Source organism: Lipophrys pholis (assembly GCF_963383615.2).
Source record: "Lipophrys pholis genome assembly, chromosome: 1".
NCBI classification, from domain to species: domain Eukaryota; kingdom Metazoa; phylum Chordata; class Actinopteri; order Blenniiformes; family Blenniidae; genus Lipophrys; species Lipophrys pholis.
In genome coordinates, this window is record NC_137635.1 from 44,995,861 (window position 1) to 45,014,640 (window position 18,780).

Below are 18,780 nucleotides of genomic sequence, written 5' to 3' on the forward strand. Positions count from 1 at the left end.
GGATGAAGGTGAACACTGAAAGCAGTCGTGCGAGCGCGTGAAGATAAAATAAACAATCCAGAGTTGGATGGAATCATTTTATTTTCTCGAGAACATTTATGAAGGCAGAAGGATTTTATATTTTTTTTTATACACAGGGTCAAAAACAATGAGCAATTCTCAGACCACCATCACATTACTGTTACAAACACACACACACAGTACCATCTACAGTCACTGAAAGCCTGGGTTTGGTGGTGCAGAACCTGGTGCAGCAAAAAAAAAGTTTTGTCCAAACCAGGTTAACGACATCTGATGTTCACACGCTTCAAAAAAAAAAAAAAAAAAAAAAGTATCACAAGGAAAAGAGTCGAGTCAAAACTTCTGGCGCGGTCCGTCTCCGGAATGATGCGTTAGTCAATAATACGTTAAGACTGTGTGTCATTATTTATTCCCCACCCGATCCATTCTACTGCCATCCGACGGAGGCAGACGTTTAGAAAAATAACCCGCCAACTCAGAAGTACGTCCAAACACAGACCGTAAAGCTTTAATGATGAATATCTACAAACACAGAGCAACCTTTAAGAAGGTACAATATGGAAGGTTTGAGTAGTGCCGGTGTGAGGCAGTAGGGGGCAGCTGTGAGTTGCTGTAGCCAACTAGAGACACCATCTAGTGGCATAAAAGTAGTATTACAACATGAGCTCGCCCATCTGCAGATTTTTGGGGGGTAATATTTTACGTGTCATACATTCAAAGCAAGAAAGATTGAAATCTGAATTTATTTTAGCAGTAAAACGGCGTTTTATTCCCGCTTATATGTTTACTTGCACAATGGGCCCCAACTTAATATTCCGTAAAAAAGAAAGGAGAGGACAGATTTAGCTTGCAGTTCAGGAAGTTTCAAACCGTTGCACGAATGTGAGAATAACAAACGTAATCAGACAACAGCTTGACGCTCCCAAAGTGTCGTGACTCCATTACAGATCAACACTCCGACTAGAAAACTCTCTTGATCCTGTTTTGTGGCCTTTGGAAGGAACAGAACAGATTAAATAAAATAAGAACGGACAGACCAGGCTACAATTATAAACAACCTCATGCTTCACGATGAAAGAAAAGAATCACATGTTCAGGACACACACACGCGCACACGCATACACTCACACAAATAGTTTCAAATACTCTGGTGTCATTTTTAACCATCGTCCAACAAGAGCAGAACGAAAAGAAAAAACGATTTCCCCTCCCAACCCGGTTTCCTCATTCTGAATTTGGAATTTCTCTCCCGTGTGGCTAAAAACAACACCAGGCCGATAGAGACGTTTAAATAATTTACCATGTATTTACACAATAATCCATCATATATTTCCAGCAGTGTGTCTTCTCCTCCGCGCCGCCGGTGAGGCTGCGTCTTCTAGTCGCCCATCTTTACTTTGGACGTCTGCGGGGAGAGAAGAAAAGCTGTATTGTCTGCACCTCGGAGGAAACCACCACCACAATATGGCAGAGAGGGAAAAAAAAAAAAAAAAACAAGCGGTTATGTTCACCTGCAGGATGGCTACGATGACCCCGAACAGGCCGATGGCGCTGCCGAAGATCTCCACGATGAGGATCTTGACGAAGAGGCTGGCGTTCTGGGCGTCGGCCAGAGCCGCCCCGCTGCCCACGATCCCCACGCAGATCCCACAGAACAGGTTGGAGAAGCCCACGGTGAGGCCCGCTCCGAACATGGAGTAACCTGGAGGGAGGGAAACACATCGGGACTCTTGCCAAGCGGTGATGAAGCGTTCCAGAACAGTCCCGACAGCGCTTTTCCACGTCTCCCTACTCGGCCTTACTCCACCTGAAGCCGCGACGGGCTTCCTCAAGCATTCCATTTCACAGCAGATGTTAAAAACCGGATCGAAATCCACAGCGGTCCTGGCGAACGCCATTTAACCGCATTTCCATTAAAGTATCGTACCGTTTCTTTATCTTATTTTAACGTCACCTGCTGCTCACGGCTGGTGGCAGAAGTCACCAGGTAGCAGGGGCACCAGGGAAACCGGAACACCTGTGCTTATAGACAAGTGCGGCCTTTTCGGTATATGTACAAATATATATATATATATATATATTATTTTTTTTTTTTTTTAAATTCGGTGGGTGCAACTTAAGTAAACTTAAAAAAAATTTTTTTAAATAGTGTACACTGTACCGTCTGTGGCCAAATACTGACATCATCATCAACATTTTTCACAATTACACACTTAAATCACACAATACGTCATATTACTGTACAGGCAGAACATTTCCTAAAAATTCTAATCAAGTTGTTTTCAGCAAACGGCACCACATTCCTGTTCTTTCTATTCTTATATGAGCCCAGGATTCACTGTAGCATTTTTTATTTCCCCACAATCCCACTAAAATCACTCCTAATTGAAATGTCAAGGTCGATTCTTTAAAATTCCCTAAAAAAAATGTTATTGTTCCCAGCAAACTGCACCACATTCTTTTCTACTCCACAGGGGTACCCCAGGGTCATTTTTCCAAATAGACCCACTGCAGCTTTTTTTTCCACGATTACACGCTTAAATTACACCTGATACATGTAATGCTGTACAGGCCGATTCAAAAAAAATTAAATAAAATCCCCACAAGGACAATAAAATTATATCTGAACTTATTCGGGGTGGTGTGTCGTGACATCCACTCTTCTCTCTCACCATCCTGCCTGTTTCTATCAGAGATTAGACCATTTTCAAAAATCTGTCTGGTATTTAAATTGAAAATAAAATAAAGTAAATGCTTGTTTACGTTCCATATTGTGAAAGCTTTTCATCAAGACCTTAAAACTTGTATTAACAGCTTTAAACCTGTTTCATGGATGTTAAGAAACATTCCACATGATGGACTGACGCCAATTGAAGGGACGCCTGACAACGTTTGGAACGCACAGAGCAATTCGGGCTTCAACGCTCTTAATGCCGTCCCGTTAGATCGAAACCAGGAAATTTGCCTATGACAGAGTTGTGCAGCTTCGTATCATTCCCCATGATTGATGGAGCGTTTCCCTTACCGGCCTGGTAGTTTCGTGCTCCGATGGTCTCGGGGGTTGTTCCACTAAAATTCTGGAGAAGAAAAAGAGTCTCGTTGAGGAAACAATCCTCTCGAATTTAAGTTTCCATTGAGTCGTTGCTCACCTCGGCCATGTTGCTGATGACGATGGCCATGATGATCCCATAAATGGCCACAGCTTCACAGAAGATAATACTGAAGAGGAAACATGAGCGGTTACTCTTTCTGCCTTCTGTACAAAACCAGACGGTTACTCAACAAAACCCGTCCACAGTGAATGGATCACCTCACTAAATTCTTGGTTTTGATTCGTGGCGCTTTAACTCCGCCTCCGATGATGCTGGAGCCGGTGACGTAGATCCCCCTGGAAGACGCACAGATTCACAAGTTAAAATCCACTCGGTGCGAGAGAAGGAAACCAGATCGTTTCTGGAGCGTACTGACCAGGCGGCTCCCACCACAGACAGAGAGATGGCGAGGCCGATGCCCAGATTGGCCCACATGTAGGGAGAAGTCTCTGTGAGGAACCTGCCAGCCACAAGAAAAGAAGAAAAGACTTTTTTTTATTCACTGGTCTACGCCCTCAGAAAAGCTTGGATCTCTCTAAAAATGTAAGCATTTAGTCCTCTGGAAAGAATTCATCGGCCTTCTATGTTTCATTTAAAATCCATTCGTAACTTCCTCATTTTAAAAACAGGAAACAAGAAATGTTCGAATACTTCACGGTTTAAAACGATAAAGCTTGCAGCTGAGAGGCGACACAGGCAATCTCCTAATGAAAAGATCCCACTTGGGCCTTTTGTATGTGACAGCAATTCAAGTGGAAACGCATCTTTTTTTTTGGTGTTTTCAGTTCAGAAAAGTTTCGCGTTTACATGCCAATGTCTTGAAAATGATGTCAGTTTCCATGGAAACGGCAGAAACGATGTCGTTAGGATGTCGGGCTGCAAGTTTTATTTTTGTAATCAAACGACACACACATGCAGGGTCTAAGACAGTAGGATATATCAGGTACAAGTATTGGCATAAAAAGACTTTGCTGTAGAGTCTCTGATGACAAAGTGATATATTTAAATTTCACACAGACTATGGAGTAACACTGATACTTCATGATCAGATAGAGGGCTGGCTCTCAATCTGTCACAGCCACTAAAACTATCTTAGGTTCTCGCAGTTTGTCCGATCCCATAAAAAAAAAAAAAAACGTATCATGAAATCTAGAAAATGTCATTGTTTGGGATTACGTGCTATACTTTTCAATCTGCGAGATTCAAAAATATTTAGTGGAAAGTATCATCATCATAGAAATCCCTATTAATCCCACTCATTTGGGGACGGGTTTTACGTACCATGCCACATCAAAGCGGAATCCAAGGTCGAATATGGTGTAGCAGATCCCTGCAGGAACAAACAGGAGTTAAAACGTGTACCTTACAGTACTGCTACCATTAAATCAATAAATCCTTAAAGCACTAAATCAAGGCAGAAAGGTGGGTGTAATTATGGACTCAGACCTGAAATGCAACAGCCACATTAAGACAAGAACAAGAACATAATCTGAAGATTGTTGAGGCAATAGTGGCCGGAGCTAGATCCTAGAGGAACTATTTATATATATATATATATATATATATATATATACATGCACATAGAATTTTAAGTACAATCATCTATTTCACAGATAATATGGTCCGATGGGCTTCCAAAGTGTCAGATGGCCTATTACTGCACTGTGCGTTAGTGGTAGATATTCTTGTATTATTAGCTGTGTGTGAAACACACTCATATGTGGAAAAAATGTGTAGCATCAGTGTGAGAAGAACTCATGTTCATGTGAAAAGTGCAGAAGTTCCTCTTTTAACTAAACTGCTAACTTTAACTTAGCATCCAGCTAACCTTACACTCACCTAAATGACAAACTATTAAGGAAAACACGAATACGTGTTGCCACAAACAGCATTCAGGAAACATGAAGGCTCGTCAATATGAATTCGAACTGTCAGTTTTAAGTTCAAACATTTTTATATTTGTCGCATTTCGCTATGTTAGCTTATCGTTGGCTACAAGCGAGCATAATGCCAAGGTAAATCTAAACCCAGTTACTTCTGAATTAGAATATTTGACTACCACAGATGTTTTAATGTACAGCTATCGTGTGTAAATAATATAAACGTTGTTATCTAAAATTGTCAGAAAGATAGTATAAACACCCCCCCACTGCCGATTAGCCTAGCTTTAGCCGGTGTTTCGGATTGACTGGTTTCCCAGTTAACGAGTGACCGACTTCCTTGAGCGTCATTTCTGCGAGCAAATGTAGATGTTAAAAAATTTGTTTCGGCCCAGCGAATGCCGTTCAGCCGCATTCACACTAATGTTTCGACAAGTCGTAACGTTTGTGGGTCTTATTCTAACATCAGCGGTTACTCGTGGACGCTAAAGGGAGTCAGTCACCAGTCTACAGGGAAGCCAGTTAGTCCTCAACACCGGGTTCTCCACTACAGCTGTCAGTACAACTACGATTAAGAAAAAAACACCGATTGTGATGACAGACTAAATAGAAACGGGAGAACTAGATTTCCATAAGTTGATTTCGTGGAGGATATAACCTTACCGACGATCAGTATGGTGGTCCAGAAGGCCAGAGTGACCCCCGTGTAGAGAATAGCGTGTCCGTTCATCATCCACTCAAGCAGCATCTATCCAGAGGTCCGAGCTGCTAAATCAGAGATGCTCCGGGGGCAGGCTGGGGAAATGACGCCGGTGAGGCTCCGGTAACGAGGCTGCAGCGGTTTGAAAGGCGCCGTGAGCCGATGGAGGAGGAAGAGGCTCATCAAAAAGGAGAAGCTGATGGCCGAAGTCAGCTGATCCAAACCCGAGAAGCATGTGACAGGAATCCGAGGGGGCGTTCGGTTACACTTCTTCTCCTCCTACTCCCTCCTGACAACACGACCTCCTCACCGCAGAGTGTGAGACAAAATATCCATCCATCCGTCACGTAATACCTCGAAACACAGTAACGCAGCGGTAAATTATCAACATAAATAAATACAAATTAGAAATACACATTTAAGTGAGTTTTGTTACATAACCTCACACGGTATTGGAATGCGTCCCGCTGCAGTGGCTGCAGTGTGCGTCAAGGCCACGGAGGGGCGCTGTGGTGCCACGCGTGTGTGCGTGTGTGAATGCAGGTGAATGAAGACGTTCATTCATGAAATGTTGGAAAGTTTAAATACTTTTCTTTAATGCAGAAGAGTCAAACATCACAATGTGATAATCTATAAACAACTACAATTCCAAACATTTCTGGCACAGTGGGATAGATATAGTACGGCATTGTGTGATACAGTACAATACTATTTGACACGGTTTGATACATATGAATTTATAGTCCCATATAGAGCCTCTGAATTCACCTCATTATATTGATACAAGAGTTCGAAAATTCATTCAACTGATTCTTATGTTCCAATTTACATTGCGAACATACATGTTATTTGTATTTGGGGTTCATACAATTAACTTTAATATACAATATAAAACCAAAAAAAAAAACCCATAAAAGAGTGCATTTAGTCTGCATGCACAAAGAAAGAATATAAGTCATTTGTATTGATGTTCAAGACTTTTTACTGAATGAAAATGTGAGTCAGGTACTCCCAGAAAAACAAAAAGATGCCCAGTGTCACACACTGACGAGGCTGGTCTGTACCATCAGATAACAACAGCCAACAGTTTGTGTAGGTTGTTTCGGTTGCAGCTTTAACCCTGCATCAGAAAAAGGTTGTGATGCGCCTCTATTTCCCAACAATTCACACACACACACACACACACACACACACACACACACACACACACACACACACACACACACACACACACACACACACACACACACACACACACACACACACACACACACACACACACACACACACACACACACACACACACACACACACACACAGTACAATCCTCAGAATGTTTAAAATCCAGCCCGTCTCGATACCCACCCTCACCTGTGGTCATGTACTTTGGATCTGTTTATTTGTACAAGCGGATGGGAGGAGCTCACCTGAGAGAAGCACTTTCCTATTTCATTTGAAGTCAACACACCAGGAGGACGCACACGCAGTGAGTGATTCAGATTTTCACTGTATGGCTGTGTTGAATTTTACTCTAAACTAATTACCTTTGTCATTATCAAGTTAGTAGCAGATCCCTTTTATAACCCCTGTGACTTTGTTACAGTGTGGCACTATCTGAAGGCGTTGTATCCTATAAAGGGTAGATCTGTTAGTTTTCCACTGCCTTTTCTGTCCTACTCTTTTAACTATCAGTTTTAGTAATTGTTTTATTGGCTTGGACTATGACACAATCCTAGGTTTACTGGAGAAGGATTCACAGTCTAATCCTGAACTAAGAAGTCCTCCTGACAGCAACATAAAGACGAGCATTGGCATGGAAAAATAACACTTCATTCCTAAGTGCCGTCTGCTTCTTGATAGTTTATCTCAGTTATTTTGTTGCTGCTTCTTATCGCTGTCATTTGTTCATAAATTTGTTTCTTTCAGGGCTAACATCCATATTATAGAGCATCTTCCTCCACTAACTGATGTAACTTCAGCTAACATTCATATTCTTGTACTTTTTAAAATAGCTTCTTTGCAATTTTCCAGGTTTTTACCTCGTTAACTTACATGTGTGGAGGTATGGGGAAATACTTATGCAAGCTAATTACAAAGACTGTTTATTCTGCCAAAAATGACCAATAAGAAAAGTTCACGATATCGGCTTTCGTGAACAATTTAAAACTTTAAAATGCATGGATCTTGTGGAGCTTACACCTATTCAGATAATGTGTAAAGCCACTGTGGGAAATCAGCTGAGATGAAAGGCTTGAAAAAGAACTGCTTCGACGATGCTTCTTTGTTTGAATTAAAGATGTTTAATGTTAAACAGCATCAGGAAAACCACAGACCGGTGGAATAGGTCTGGGGGAGAAGCTGGCTTCGAATATGCTTTCTCTCCGTATCAAAGTTCAGGCTGGCTTTATATACCGTCTAAGAAAACTGCAAAACATGTGAGTTACATATTTAGTGCATAATAAAACATAAGATAATAGTCAAAACGTTAGAATCAGCACAGAACATCGATCTTTGTTCAGAGGCCCCCCATCATAATGAGGTGGAACTTCAACCCTTGGTCTGATTTCGAAACACTGCATATTATATGATCACATAGGAAAAAGACATAATGATGTTACATGTAATCCGTATGTCATATAAGAAAATACACGTCACCACGATTGACTTCATTCAGAAATTGTTCTGTGAAAGAGAGAAAAGTTGGGATTTAAGGGGAAAGTTACAGTTAAAGACTAATAAAGTCCACACTGCCGTGAAAAGTTTCTGTGTTACCATGTGAGGAGTCAAGCTTTGGAACAATTTATGTGTGGAAATGAAGCCATGATTAAACTCAAGAGTTGATTCTGGTGAGGTCCAAGGTTTGGTTATGATAATGAGGGTTTGTTTGTCTATGGTGTTGCATTGATTGATGGATGAGCTGTAACTGTTGTCGAAAATTGAAACTGTCAATATTTTGGTGTATGGACACATTAAGGTTGATGTTAAATTAGGAAAAAGTTATTACTCAACTTAAAAGTGAAGTTAACGACAAAGATGCAAAGGGGTAGAATTAACTAAGTTAAAACTTCAAGTTAAGTTAAAACAGATTTTGAAGACGGATGGTGTTGTCTCTCCTATTTTTGTTCACTCATTTTGTATGTTGTTTCCATTCCTCTCTCTCTCTCTCTGCTTGTTTTGTTTCTTTCTTTACACGTTCAAAATAAAGATATTTCAAATCAAAGAAGTAACAACTGTTTTCCACATTACGAAGCACCACAACTGGTATTATAAGCAAACAATACACACAAGCTTGAGGTTTCATCTTCCTCAACAGACAGAATGCGTGTGCAGGTCTGAGCATTTCGAAACAGGACTCGGAAGCTTTGGCTCATATTACATGTTGCTATCTAACACAACCCCCCCCCCGGTCTGACCGGATTGACTCAACAATATGTTGTTGTGCCATTGAACCATATGAAATATTTGAGTTAAGCTGAGTCATGCTTCATCACTTGCCGGAAAAAATGAAAGATCATCCATCCATGGAATAATCAATGAACAGATATTCTATATCTGATTTATCCAACAAGGTTTCTTTCATGAGCTGCAGGTCTGATTTTTAACCGGTTTTCAAGTTTTACTTACATTTTCATTCTGTTGGTTCTTTGTTGCGTTTCAATGTTTGTTGTTGCAAAACACTTTCAATCCCCACGATGCAGACATTCGCTGTGGAAGTACAGTTTCCCGTCTTTGTCCTGTGTCATAAGAAACAGCTAGTTTTTGAGATCATCACACAGATTCTTGTGTTTCTCCTCTCATACTGAAGGCGATGGATGGGGACGAACCGGAGAACCGACCAGAGGTCACAGGTCTTCTACCGGACCTCAGTACATCTCTAGAACCCAAAGGCACAAAGTAAGAGACCGAGACAATCCAATCTCATGCGGTTCGCTCAAAACGCATGATATGGACAAGTGTAAACAGTCTGTGTCAGGGCTTGCCAAATATGATTCTGATCACCTGGAACACATGTTAACATCAGGTCTGAATAGGCCCTATCTTTCTTTTGGGCTGTAGGACCAGGATCAGACTCTGCTGCTGCAGTTAGTTTTTGGGGGGGAGATATTCATTCAATGCTCCTTTGTGCCGTCGTGGATGTTTAAAACTAACAAAACAAAAACAGTAGTTCTCAAACTTTTCAGTGTGTACTACTTGTATGGTTCAAACCTTTCCATCATAGGGCACCCTAGATTGCCTCTTGACATTACAATTGTGATGTATCAGGAGGTCATTAACGGGCTCTTATTGGAGGGTGAGAGGGTCAGTTTTATCGTATTCTTTTTTCATCTTTTTTTTTTTTTATAATTTTTTTAAAATAAGGAAATCCCCCTGTGTGTACTGAAGATTGACCGACTGTATTGCAGAGATCAGCAGCAGCAGCCTCTCGCAGCAACATCGTCTCTCTCCAGCAGCCAGTCTGCAGACGGCCTCTGGTCCAATCAACAGTCTGGACCATCAAACACAATGAGGCTGCAAAATGAAGCCAATTTATGAAAACTAGAACTTTAATGTGACAGTGCGCTTCAGTCTTTGGCTTCCTGTTTCTGTTGGTCGAGCTCAGTACTCTGTAATTGATCTTGAAATATGTTGTCCATCTGAGCCAGACTGTGATTTCAACAATTCAGGAAGGTAAAGCAGACTCTACTTTGAAGCTTCTATCTCTTTTGATAAGACTTCTAGTTTGTGCTGGTTTAGATTACCTTGGAGCATTTTCCTACTCTTGCTGCTGTCGGTTTAGAAAGCTCATTGAGTCAAGATGTGACAAACAAAAATGTAATGGTGAGGTTAAAGTTTACATTTACTTTACAGTGCTTTTGCTGCTGGAGGTCTCGACTGTTTGGAGAGTTCTTTAATGCAGAAAGCACAATCAATTTCAATGGCAGTAAAACTGTCTTTATATATAGTTCTCTCTCTCTCTCTCTCTCTGTTCTTTTTAGTATGTTTTCTTTCAAAGTTACATGTTGTAACTATCTTGTAAGTTGTGCCATAAAGATGAAACAAAATGGGTTCCTTTTTTCTTTTTTTTTTTTAATTTGCAGCGGTCTGTGCGTCAGACAATCATCAGGATCTTCATTGTCAAGCAGGTCGTCCATAAAGAGCAAATGGTCCAACGACATCCCTCCAAACTTCAGCCCTGAGCCCAGGCAAACAAAGTAAGAGGTTCTAGTTTTCACCACAATGTTCTGATTTGATGACGGTCAAGCTGGTTCAGTTCACCATGGATCATAAACTCAGTGCTGCTGCCATAGGTTTAGACTGCTGGGAGAGCTAGTTAATGCGGAAGTGTTTTAACCATCCAGTGGCAGCATGACAGTAACATCAGAAGTCCGTCATTTACTTCTCTTGAGCCCAGAGCAACAAAGTAAGAGGTTCTCGTTTTCACCTCAATGTTTGTCTGTATATCTTACCAGGTAACATTGGCATATTCTTGCGAGATGTTCATGAAATTAGTAATTGTTGGCAGAATCTTCACAGCGACATAACAAGCCCTCTGCAGGTTGACTTGTTAAACTACATGTCTTCAATGATCACTAGCAGTTTCCCGCCAATGCCTTTCCCCTTGTGTGTATTCCAATGCAAGGAGAGCCTCACCATCAGGGTGACAACCAGCATGTTTCTGTGAGAGAATAAGGGCCCATTTGCACGGCACCAATTTCAAGTGAAAATGCAAAGCTGTTGTTGTGTTTTGGGTTTGAAAACGGCTACCAAAGTGGAACTTTTCGAAAACTTTCTGGCTCCGTCACCCGTGTAGACAGGAGAAAATTACACTTAATAGAAACACTCGGGGGGGCTCGTTTCCTCGTAGACAGCAGAAATGCAGTTACCGCGCATGCTGCGCACCACGTCCTTGATAAATAGTAGATGGACAATAACAACAATGGCGTCCGCCAGCGTGGCATGACTTGGTATGAATGGTCTTCACCGCTTCTTTGTGTCCACAGAGAGAGGAGGAGGAGGAGGGATGTTTGTGAGGATGAGTGTCTGTCCTGCTGTGAGTTGTGTCAGGATGTCCTGAGGGATCTGGCTCCTCTGAGCTGTGGACACCGGCTTTGCAGACTGTGCAGCAGCTCATACGGGGACCAGAAGGTTTCATCAGGAGTCTCCTGGTGTCCTCACTGTGCAGAAAAATCCTTCTGCATACAGAGTAAGAATCATTGACCTTATTCAATTATTGCTGTTTTGCCAGATAGGTCATCTGTGGTGGTAAAAAGCAAAGAAACACCCACAAAACATGAATACAAGTACCACAACAAAGAACAGCGCAATACTTCAGAGTGCCTTTAAATAAATGGAGATCCACTATGGAGTTCGTTCGTTTGTGTTCAGTCTGATTGTCGCTGTGGTCTTTGAACAGGTGTTGGTCTGCAGCAGGGTTTAGATGAACATAAGAAGGGTCTTAAGAGCAGGTGTGAACGTGTGACTGAAGGAAGTGATGAACCAGGAGGAGAAACCCTCCTCAGTCACATCTACACTGAGCTGTACATCACAGAGGGACACAGTGAGCAGCTTCCGGAGGAACCTGAGCTGATGCAGCTGGAGACAGCTTCCAGGAAGGAGAGCCTCCGTGACACTACCATCAGGTGTCAGGACATCTTCAGAGCCTCAGCTGAGCAGCACAGGCACATCCGAGTGGTTCTGACCAGCGGCGTGGCCGGCAGTGGAAAAACCTTCTCGGTGCACAAGTTCACTCTGGACTGGGCCGAGGGCCTGGAGAACCAGGACGTCAGTGTGCTGGTGGTGCTCTCCTTCAGGGAGCTGAACCTGATCAGAGAGCAGCCGTACAGTATGCTCATGCTGCTCCAAGTTTTCCATCCAGCGTTACAGAAGCTGACAGCAGAGGAGCTGGCTGTCTGCAAGCTGTTGTTCATCTTTGACGGCCTGGATGAAAGCAGACTTTCTCTGGACTTCAGCAGCACCCAGCTGGTGGTCGATGTCTCACACAAGTCTTCAGTCAGCGCGCTTCTCACAAACCTCATCCGGGGGAATCTGCTGCCCTCGGCTCGGGTCTGGATCACTTCCCGACCCGCAGCGGCCAATCAGATCCCTCCAACATATGTGGACAGGCTGACAGAAATGCGAGGCTTCACTGCCGCCCAGAAGGAAGAGTATTTCAGGAAGAAACTGAGTGATGAGGACCTATGCAGACGAATCATCTCCCACGTCCAGACATCCAGAAGCCTCCACATCATGTGTCGAATCCCAATCCTGTGCTGGATCACTGCTACAGTTCTGGAGCACATGTTGACCAAAGAGCAGATATTGGAGCTGCCCCAGACACTGACTGACATGTACTCCCACTTTGTGCTTGTTCAGACAAAGAGGAAGAAGTTCAAGTACCATCAGGGATCTGAGACTGGTCCACAGGAGCTGATGGAGGCTGACAGGGAGGTTCTTCTGAAACTAGGCAGGCTGGCTTTTGAACATCTGGAGAAAGGAAACATTATATTCTACCAAGAAGACCTGGAGCAGTGTGGTCTGGATTTGACAGACGCCTCTGTGTACTCTGGAGTGTGTACTCAGATCTTCAAGAGTGACTCTTTGATCTTCCAGAAACCCATTTACAGCTTTGTCCATCTGAGTGTTCTGGAGTTTCTCGCTGCAGTCTACATGTTCCACTGTTACAACAGTAGAAACACAGACGTTCTGAAGACCTTCCTGGGAGAAGACTGGGATAATCCATCCACAGACGATCAAGACGACGATGATGATGATGATGACGAGTATAATGAGGATGATGATGATGACTACAACCCTGATTTCAGTGACGAAGAAGAGGTGGAGGATGACGACAACAACAGAGATTCTTCACCTCTGGATATCTTCTTGAGGAGAGTCGTGGAGAAGTCACTCCAAAGCGAAAACGGTCACCTGGATCTGTTTGTCCGCTTCCTTCATGGCCTCTGTCTGAAATCCAACCAAAGACTTTTAGAAAGTTTGCTGGGTCACACGGAGACCAGTCAGGAAACACCTCAGAAAATTGTCGACAACCTGAAGCAGATGAACAATGACCAAGTGTCTCCTGACAGAAGCATCAACATTTTCCACTGTCTGATGGAGATGAAGGACCTCTCAGTACATCAGGAGATCCAAAGGTTCCTGAGGTCAGAGACCAGATCAGAACAACTGTCTGAGGTTCACTGCTCAGCTCTGGCCTACATGCTGCAGATGTCAGACCAGGTTCTGGACGAGCTGGACCTGGAGAAGTACAACACATCAGAGGAGGGTCGACGGAGACTGATCCCAGCTGTGAGGAACTTCAGAAATGCCCGGTGAGTCGGGGTATGGACATTATTGAGCGTCATAAAGCTCCTGCATACATAATCTACACAAATACTAAACATCCAGCTGGATGAATCTGACAGTTTTTCATTGGATGAATGACACATTATGTGTTTTCTTTGAACTGATGCATTTCTTTTTATTGTGTCTGTGCTGACAGACTGACTGACTGTGGACTCTCGGAGACTCACTGTGAGGTGGTGGTCTCCGCTCTGAAGTCGAACCCCTCCCTTCTGACTGATCTGGACCTGAGTGGAAACGAGCTGCAGGACTCCGCAGTCAAGATTCTCTGTGGTGGACTCAACAGTCCAAACTGTAGACTGGAGAGCCTGAGGTCAGTTTACTGACTGGAGTTCTTTTGTGAGCTTGTATTTCTAAATTTCTTTCTCTTAGAATATAAAAAAACACATGATAGAACTGCCAGTGAGCATCTTCTGCAAACCAAGGATCCTTAATGAAATACCTTGAAGAAATGTATCATGAATAACTTCATATTCACCTATGATATTGTCATCTGTGGAGAGTATAATGTTATAGTTTAATTGTAACAAATAAGTAAGTTGCTTCTTCTCTTTATTAGTTCATCAGTCCATTTCTTCGAAGAAACGTTAACATCTAGAGCATCTTCCTCCCACTAATGGATGTAAATTCAACTGAAATTGACCCACACAGCGCCGACAATCCAGCGTCAACACTGGCTGAAGATTTGTGAACAAAAATGTTATTTGCACTCACACCTTTGACTCTTTCTCCAGGTTGGTGAACTGCAGGTTGTCACAGATCAGCGTCGCTTCGCTGCTCTCAGCCCTGATCTCCCTGAAACCATTGGAACATCTGGACCTGGGGGGAAACCAGCTGTGAGACTCTGGGGTGAAGCAGCTGTGTGATCTCTTGGAGAGTCCACACTGCAGACTGGAGGCTTTGGGGTGAGCTCACGACTCTTTATTGTGTATGTTGGAGGCCAAACTCTCAAATTGAAGTCCAGTGAAGGTTAAATACTCCATGTAATAATATCAGAGGGATATTTTGAGTTGTACTTTTCTGTATTTTGAACTAAGATACTTTAGAGAAAATTGGACATATGTCCGATCTGGTTGTATATCATGCTGAAAACACATTATAGATGCTCCAGTATGCTGGTGTTGGTTCAACCAAGAATTGAGAGAAATATAATCTACACTTTAAATTCTGCTGTGTAGATTTTTCTTTATGGGGACATTTTTCTTGAACTGCCAGTCAAATACAGTAATAATGGAGGTTTTTTTTGTGTTACTGTATTAGCTTACCTTTGTTATACAGAGACATCTAGTGGTACACACTGGTATATACTGATTTATATCTATAAGTTGCTTTTTAATATGTGTTACATGATCAGCCACTGAAAAAAGCTCAATTTATAGTTTGGAACACATGGTAATTCTGGAATTGAGCTTGATTATTGATGAAATGCCCCATGTGTACAGAGGAGATCAGCTTTTGTTTCTACTACATAGAGAGAAGAGCAATTTATTTTATTTGCTTTTGTTTCTACCGAGTTGTGATCACTGATGTTTCTCCTGTAACCACAGAGTCTAAAAGATGATTTGTTGGACATGAGCTTATCTGCGTCTCTGTGTCTTTTTCATCCTCAGATTGCTGGACTGCTGTTTGTCAGGGATCAGTTGTGCGTCTCTGGTCTCAGCTCTTATGTCCAACCCCTCACGCCTGACACGCCTGGAGCTGGGAGACAACTTCCTGTCCGATTCAGGGGTGAAGCACCTCTGTGGGTTTCTGGAGAGTCCACTCTGCAGGCTGGAGGCTCTTGGGTCAGACAAAATGCTTCAGTATTTAACCCTCAGCATTCATATTTAGCACAAGGTTCTTTAACCCTTTTATGACTGGATTTTTTTAGACTTTGAGCTCCTGTTCCCGAGATAACTTCAATTTTCAACAGTTTGCATTTTTTTCCCCTTTTTGTTAGTATGTCTTTGTGTGCGACACACTTCTGAACTTCATCCACAGGATTATCCTAACACCTACAGTTCTTAGCATCTACACAGTCCATTTACTCTCGGAAGTTGCATGTGCCATGATGCTGATATTGTTTCTACTCTGATTGCCCATTTGCGGTCATAATGAATAATTTGGCACAAAGATTGGCAGGGATGCGACTCATCTCCTTTTTGTGAGAGAACTTTAACTTTCAACTCTGTGACTCCATGTCCAGGCTGAGTTGGTGCGATTTGTCAGAGATCAGCTGCGGGTATCTGGCCTCAGCTCTGCAGTCTAACCCCTCTCACCTGGAACATCTGGACCTGAGCAGAAACGCGCTGCAGGACGCAGGACTGAAGCGGTTCTGTGATTTCCTGGAGAGTTCACGCTGCAGACTGGAGACTCTGAGGTCGGTTTTACCTTCGTAAATGAGATGTTTTCAGTGATCACAACGGTTCACCGCAGTTGAAACAGCAAGAAGTCCTCGCTGAGTGTCATGATAGTTTGTTCACACATTAGCACAATAAATACACGACACAGGCATTTTCACAACGGTTGCTACAACATACAATGAGACAGATACTCAAGAAACCAAAGAACGGTTCACTGGTTTGTCAAGTAAAATATGAATCACATTTTCACGTAAGCAAGCAACGAAAGCTCATGGCGGTAACTGACCAACAGAAGTGAAACAGCGGAGATTGGCAAATGGCTGAAATTGCTAGAATGGCTGACAGTGCTAAAATTGTTCAAAGAACTACAATGGCTCGAACAGTCAAAAAACTAAATTTGCAAAAATTACTAAAACAGCCAAATGGCTCAAACTGCTAAATGGGTTAAAAATAAGAACAATGGTTAAAGCAGCCAAATGGCTAAAATCCCTAAACCGTCTAAAACTGTTAAATACCACAATAAGATGTCAGCAGTTCTTCTTTGAAGACATTTGATTTCATACCTGCAACATAAGCCACAGTTTCAGTAAATATAGAAAACCATTTTTACCAAGTGATTTCATAAACTGTGTTGTAAACGGGATCCACCACACGATGAGTCCGTTTGAAGTGTCTGGACTGACGGTTTGCTGTGGTCGTTTGAATTCTACAGTCTGAATCACTGTTGTCTGTCCGAGGTGAGCTGTGCCTCTCTGGTGTCGGCGCTCGGCTCCACGTCCTCCCGCCTGCAGCTGCTGGAGCTGAGTCACAACAGCCTGCAGCGTTCGGAGGTGGAGCAGTTTGTTGGACTTGTGGAAAGTCCCGACTGCAGCCTGCAGACTGTGAGGTCAGTGAACGGTGACAGCGAGTCCGCGTTGCAACACAGCAGGTTTGTACAATAACACCGTCAAACCTGGAGAACCATTTTAGAAAATGGTGAATGGGCCCTAAATCTGTCCGCTGATGAGGCCTTCAGGACTCTCGCTTAGCACGTTCGCTCGAACACGGTAACATGGAAGCTGAGAGAAGCAGGAGTGAAGATCTGCTTCTCTTCATTCTGAACGTGCAGCATCATTCACTGATGGATCGCCTCTGTTTTCTCCTCCCTCTGCAGGTGGCATACCCCCCCATGGTTTCAAATAAAGGTAAAGACTGCCGAGTGTTCTGATGACCCAAACGTAATTTCACTCCTCACAGGAAGATTTTATCCAGATGATTATTGGCGGCTGAGGAAATGTTCCTTTAACACAATTACAGCAGCTGATTTTCTACATCTTTTAAAAACAATCAGAAGTTACAGAGTTTGCAGTCCCTGTAAAGCCTGCTACTGATTTTAACTTGTTGAATATGGACTTATTCTGTGTTTTGCAGTGGATTCCAGTCATCTCAGAGAGAGAATGTGCGGCGTGGGCCCTTAGTTCTGCGTTATGCAGATACACCACAAGTCGGGACTTCTGATTTCCAGGACACCTTTTTGTATTCTACCATGTGTCTTCATGTCTGTGTACATCTGATCAAGTGGAATATTTGTACTCCGGTTCACACGTTTGTCTCCTATTCACTCAAGTTCATACACAATCACATGATCTTTCTGGTAATTTGCTGTGGCATTTACCTTTGCAGTTTTATTTACACATGCTTCCACTTGGGAATGTCGTAAGGAAACATGGCATCAACTTTCGCAGTTATGCAGATGACACACAGCTGCGTCTTCTGATAACTTGCCCTCTTTAACTGCATTTAGATGTCAAATCCTGGATGGGAGAGGACGTTTGACAGCTCAGCCAGGCTTAGTTACCAGTCCCTCAGGCTTGAAGAGACTATATGGATTGCTAATCAATCCATCTGAAAAAGTCTGAAAGATGAGTAATTTTTTTTATCAGAGTTTCACTCATTTCTCTCTCTGGCCAACATGGAGATAATGATGCATGCTTTTATTTTCAGTTGTACTGATTACTTCAGTAGCCTGCTTTATGGAATATCTACTAAAAGTGTTGCAGTCTCACTATTATTAGACACCTAAACGCACCACAGAAAGTCTGATCACCATTAACGTCTCCTTGCATTAAGTTAGTGCCGCATTAACGTTCCTCTTGGTGTTTCAGTATTTGTGGCTCAGTTGATTTTTCAGTTTCCCATCACCTTAGTTTCCCAGTGACGCTGGCAGGACGACACAAGGAAGCTTGAAACATAGACTCAAAGTCAAAGTGTGTTTGTGTCTGAAATTTTCCCACAGTAATCAGAGTATAAAACCCCAAAGCTGGTTAGTTTTTCTCCCTCTTTGTGAATGCAGATATCTGTAAAGTCTCTTTGAGCTTAAGTGTTTCAAAATAAAATACGCTGATTTAAACTCTCGATTCAATGGA

At 42.6% G+C, this 18,780-nt stretch overlaps 2 protein-coding genes across 3 annotated transcripts; one reads left to right on the plus strand and one right to left on the minus strand.

The window, feature by feature from the left end:
- Positions 1 to 58: 58 nt before the first annotated feature.
- On the minus strand, positions 59 to 5,944 carry atp6v0b (ATPase H+ transporting V0 subunit b). 2 transcript variants are annotated; one of them, XR_013936172.1, is made up of 9 exons: positions 5,657 to 5,931; positions 4,395 to 4,443; positions 3,490 to 3,573; positions 3,332 to 3,409; positions 3,171 to 3,240; positions 3,047 to 3,098; positions 1,533 to 1,723; positions 1,322 to 1,426; positions 66 to 1,012 (listed from the first exon to the last, which is right to left on the minus strand). XR_013936172.1 is itself a non-coding variant. In XM_080484895.1 (8 exons), the coding sequence occupies exons 1-8, from the start codon at positions 5,739 to 5,741 to the stop codon at positions 1,400 to 1,402; spliced, it is 636 nt and encodes a 211-aa protein (XP_080341021.1). In that variant the 5' UTR covers positions 5,742 to 5,944; the 3' UTR covers positions 59 to 1,399. The 2 variants fall into 2 exon arrangements, 1 of the variants encoding a protein (XP_080341021.1); XM_080484895.1 differs by having other exon boundaries at positions 59 to 1,426; positions 5,657 to 5,944.
- A 3,557-nt stretch (positions 5,945 to 9,501) lies between these two features.
- Positions 9,502 to 18,779, plus strand: LOC308113441 (protein NLRC3-like; the record flags this gene model as incomplete). Its single annotated transcript, XM_080469739.1, has 9 exons — positions 9,502 to 9,587; positions 11,675 to 11,877; positions 12,088 to 14,002; positions 14,173 to 14,346; positions 15,644 to 15,817; positions 16,219 to 16,392; positions 17,088 to 17,261; positions 17,529 to 17,559; positions 17,786 to 18,779. 9 exons carry the CDS (start codon positions 9,502 to 9,504, stop codon positions 17,870 to 17,872), a joined length of 3,018 nt encoding a protein of 1,005 aa, XP_080325865.1. The 3' UTR covers positions 17,873 to 18,779.
- Between the last annotated feature and the right edge of the window lies 1 nt (position 18,780).